Source organism: Geospiza fortis, unplaced genomic scaffold (assembly GCF_000277835.1).
Source record: "Geospiza fortis unplaced genomic scaffold, GeoFor_1.0 scaffold213, whole genome shotgun sequence".
NCBI lineage: Eukaryota > Metazoa > Chordata > Aves > Passeriformes > Thraupidae > Geospiza > Geospiza fortis.
This window is the reverse complement of record NW_005054399.1, coordinates 2338254-2342335: the sequence shown is the minus strand read 5'-3', so window position 1 is coordinate 2342335 and position 4082 is coordinate 2338254. Positions and strand designations below refer to the sequence as shown.

At 55.3% G+C, this 4082-nt stretch overlaps 2 protein-coding genes across 2 annotated transcripts in view; both read right to left on the bottom strand.

Moving 5' to 3' along the window:
- GGA2 (golgi associated, gamma adaptin ear containing, ARF binding protein 2) overlaps positions 1-470 on the bottom strand; it is an 11198-nt gene extending 10728 nt beyond the window's left edge. Inside the window, exon 1 of the mRNA XM_005426032.2 lies at positions 458-470. Coding sequence (XP_005426089.1) covers positions 458-470 — 13 coding nt within the window. The remainder of the gene's footprint in view (positions 1-457) is intronic.
- The window catches only part of EARS2 (glutamyl-tRNA synthetase 2, mitochondrial), a 4585-nt gene continuing 660 nt past the window's right edge, over positions 158-4082 (bottom strand). The window contains exons 2-8 of the mRNA XM_031061094.1: positions 4021-4082; positions 3329-3801; positions 2448-2556; positions 1641-1794; positions 1407-1537; positions 1025-1160; positions 158-818 (exon numbers count right to left, since the gene is read on the bottom strand). The exon at positions 4021-4082 is cut by the window's right edge and continues 128 nt beyond it. Of these exons, the coding sequence (XP_030916954.1) occupies positions 735-818; positions 1025-1160; positions 1407-1537; positions 1641-1794; positions 2448-2556; positions 3329-3801; positions 4021-4082 (1149 nt within the window). The 3' untranslated portion in view covers positions 158-734. The remainder of the gene's footprint in view (positions 819-1024; positions 1161-1406; positions 1538-1640; positions 1795-2447; positions 2557-3328; positions 3802-4020) is intronic.

Genomic DNA, 4082 nt, shown 5'->3' with positions numbered 1-4082 from the left:
AGGCTGGTGGGGAGTAAGGTCTCGTGTGGCTCCTGGGGAGGGCTGCTGCTGTGGAAGTGCTCCTGTGGCTGCTGTGGAAGGGCTCACGTGAGTGTGAGCTCAGCACAAGCCCTGAGCTCCTCCCCTCACCGGCTGCAGAGGAACCGTGAGAACGGAATCAAAGTCACCACATTGATTTAATAATCAAAAGGGCATCAGACCAAAGAGGATAAAACATCCAAATCTTCTCATCAGGGGTGTTTTCAGCAGAACCACGTGCATGACACAGTACCCAGGAAACCCCCCTCTCAGCAGCTCACTGAGCCTGGTGGGCAACAGCTATAACATATATCTATATATATAAAAATACCCCCCCCACTGTATTTATTGGGGAACCATGTTGTGTAGCTGTAGGTACCCTGACTGCAAGGCCCTCTCCAAAAAGAATCCGATCTGTTGCTTTCAGAAGTTCAGTTACTTTCTGTCCACATGGTCTGAATTTACATGCTGATACGTGTCTTCTTCTCCCACCCTGCCAAGCAGGCTCCTTGCACGAGGCGACGGCAGGACAGAGTTGAATCTGGACTTGGTTCCTCCCCCAAACGAAGTGGCTTGTGCTTGGTGCAGGTTCCTACAGACGTGGGACCAGCCCAGACACTGCCTGGCCTGAAGCCCAGCTCGTCTGCTCAGATGATCACACAGGTGCCACCTGCACCATCCCAGTGCACGGCCTGGCAGTGTCACCGACGTCCCTGTCAGCTGGAGAGGGCTCTGTGTATGCGGCCACACACCTCCTCAGCTCCCAGGGTCACCATCATCTCTGCCACGCTGGGGCCGTGCTGCAACAGAGAGAGCCACTGAGCACAGGAACTGACCTCCCCAGCTCGTGTCTGTGCATCACAGACTGGTGCCAGCCCTGCCCAGAGGGACCTGAAGGGCTAGCACCAGAGCTGAGCCAGGACTAGGCTTTGGAGAACTTCTGTAAAATGTGGGTTTGAGCTCTGTGAAAGCACATTGCACGTCGTCTCAGAACTGCTCTTTTTACCTGCTGCCCGCTGAGCGCCAGGCGCAGGAGCTGCATCATGCTGCTGTACTTGGTCTCTCTGGTCTGCTTCTGGACACTTCTCAGCTCTCTGTTCAGCTCCTCCACAGTCAGGGCAGCTGCTGGCCCTGTCAGGAGCCTTTGGGAAAGAAGGTGTCCTTGCACTCTGGGGACATGGAAACCACAGGGCTCCTCCCTCTCACCCCTGCCCTGTGCCAGGGCGCTCCCTCTGCTCCCCAGCAGCAGAGCTCATTCAAAAGAGCAAGTTTAAGCTACAAAATTATGCCACAGACCTGGAAAACCACAGAAAAAGCAGTAATTCTGATTGTTTTCAGAGATGAGGAGCCATTCTGCCACTACTCAGCTCAGACAGCAGCACACTTACCCTAAGACCAGTTTTCCTATTTTATCTGCTTCTGCAGAAATTGTTTGTAGCTGCTGCCGGGACACCGAGGGCCTGACCCACAGGTAGGAGTAATCACTCGACACCAGATTCTTCAGGAGGTTTATGTGGCCCTGGGGGAGAAAAGCAAAGCTGGCAAGGCAGAGGGCTGTGCTGTGCAGGAAGCAGTTCCTCAGCCTGGAGGACACTGGCACAGAGATCTGCCACTACTCATACTTTTCTCAGCAGAAGGACTCGCTCCACATATTCCTGTTCCAGAACATCTGGATCCACTTGCTGATCCCCATAGACGAGCTCCACCAGCCCCTGCAGCTCCCTGACAAGCTTCTGGCGCAGCCCTTGGTTCTCAATGTGACGGGTGAGGTGAATCCTGCAGCAGAGCACAGACCTGCTTTTGGAGTGCTTTGGCTTGGATCACCCCAACCACGTTTCACAGAAACCACAGAATATTCTGAGTTGGAAGAGACCCTCAGGGATCATCAAGTCCAACTCTTAAGGGAACAGCCCATCTGGGGACTGAACCCTCAACTCTGACATTCTTAGCACCATGCTCTGACCAACTGAGCTAAAACTGTGGAAGTGTTAGAAAAGTAGCACTAAACCAGAGTCAGACACTCTACAAATAAGCATTTAGCTCAGGTGCCCCACAGGGAACTGATGATGAGGCCACTCTTAGCAGCACAATGTCCTACGAGCACAAGTGTACTTGCAGAAGAACCTTCTGGAAGTGTTAACTCTTTTTAGATGTTATTTTCTTAGGTTATAAACTTAAGACTTTAGATCCTCACAGCTACACCCACCCTCTCTCCAGACTTCCAGTGTTGCCAACCCCAGTGTCCAAGCACAGAATGGGAGAGGAGGCAGGAACTGTGTGAGCAGAAACTTATGGTTCCTCTCAGCAGAGCCCAACAGGTGCTGCACCAGGATCCAACAAACAAAACCTCCAGCCAAAGCCAAGTGCTAGAAACAAATTCCAATTGACATGGTGCTTACTACATTTTAAAGCTACCACTAATTTTTTACCTGTTGAATTCTGGGAGTGCTTCGAGGTCCAGGAGAGCAGAATGGGTTGTAATTCTGCCTACTTCAAACTGGGAGATCAGCTCCTCCAGAGTCCTCCCCATCTGCTTCGCTGCAACATAAGCCAAAGGGAATCACAGGGCTCTGTGCTCTCCTTGGGCACGGGGCTGGGAGCACGCTGAGCAAAGGTGACACAGGACAGCCACCTGTGCAGTGCAGCAGCAGCAGGGTTGTCCCCGGGCAGGCAGGAGGGAAGTGGCAGCAGGCACTCTGCCATGCTGCCCTCTCCCCAGGAGCTGCTGTGCTGCAGAGGCACTGGGATGTTCTGCTTGGCTCCATCACCTTCCCCAGCAGAACCCCTCTGCCTCAGCTGGCCACAGAGAAGTCACACTCAGCCAGGAGTGGGCACTGCCCAAGCAAGATTTCATTCCCAAGCAGAGTTCTCAAAACACAAGTTAATTTGTGATCCCTGCACAGCAAGAACCACAAAAAGAGACATTGACTCAGCTCCTTGTGGTCTGTCAGGTTAAAGGAAAGCTGGCACAGGTGCCAGACAACACTGCAATCACTAACCACAGATTGCAACTTTTCCCAAGACTTCACAGGGTTTCTCAGCCTTGAAGGGAGGGTTTTCCCAAGGGAGAACCCATTAAGCACCTGATTCAGTTTTAATGGCTGCACAGCAGCAGGAAGACTTCTACCATCCCAGCTCCTTCCACAGGAGCTCTGCAGAAGGCCTGGTGGCACCTCAGCGACTGGCTGGATACATGGCACCCATCCCCTGACCCCTTCAAACACCGACAGGATCTCAGCTATTAAAACAAACCCTTCATGCCATGAAGCCAGCACGAGGTGAGCAGGCAGGCAGGAGCCCCTGGCGGTACCTGGGAACCCCGAGCCGCAGTTGGTGACGATGTCCAGCAGTGCCTCTGGCAGGAACCCGTCCCGAGCAAAGCGCTCCAGGAAGATGTCCCCCTGCCTCTTGGACAGCTTGCCACCGTCCTTGTTCAGCAGCAGCGGCAGGTGGCCAAACTGCGGCGGCTCCCAGCCCAAGGCCTTGTAGAGGAGCAGGTGCTTGGAGGTGGAGGCCAGCCACTCGGTGCCGCGCAGGACGTGCGTGATGCCCATGTGGTGGTCATCGACCACGCTGGCCAGGTGGTACGTGGGGAAGCCGTCCCCCTTGAGAATCACGGGGTCACCCTCCACCTCTGCCACCTCGTGCTTGTTCCAGCCGTAGACCAGGTCCTGGAAGGGCTGCACGCCCCTCTCCAGGCGGAAGCGGATGACGCAGTCCAGGCCCTGGGACAGCTTCTGGGCCACCTCGGAGGCCGTCAGGTGCCGGCACCGGTTGTCGTACCTTGGGGAGATGAGCACCGTCTCAGGCACCAGGGCTTCTGCTCAACACAGGCCAACGCCACCAGCTGTTTCTACGTTCCCAAAACCCTAAGCAGATGCCTGAATTTTAGCTGTCCAGTCTAACACCTCCTCTCTGGAGGGTGACACGGCCTCCTCCCTCCACGGGCAGGAGGCACAGCCCCGGTGCCGCGAGGCTCTGTGCACAGGCTCAGGGACGTACCGCGGGGTCTGCTGGCGGCGCAGCGCGTCCCTGCGGAGCAGCTGCAGGCGCTGCGGGCTGCA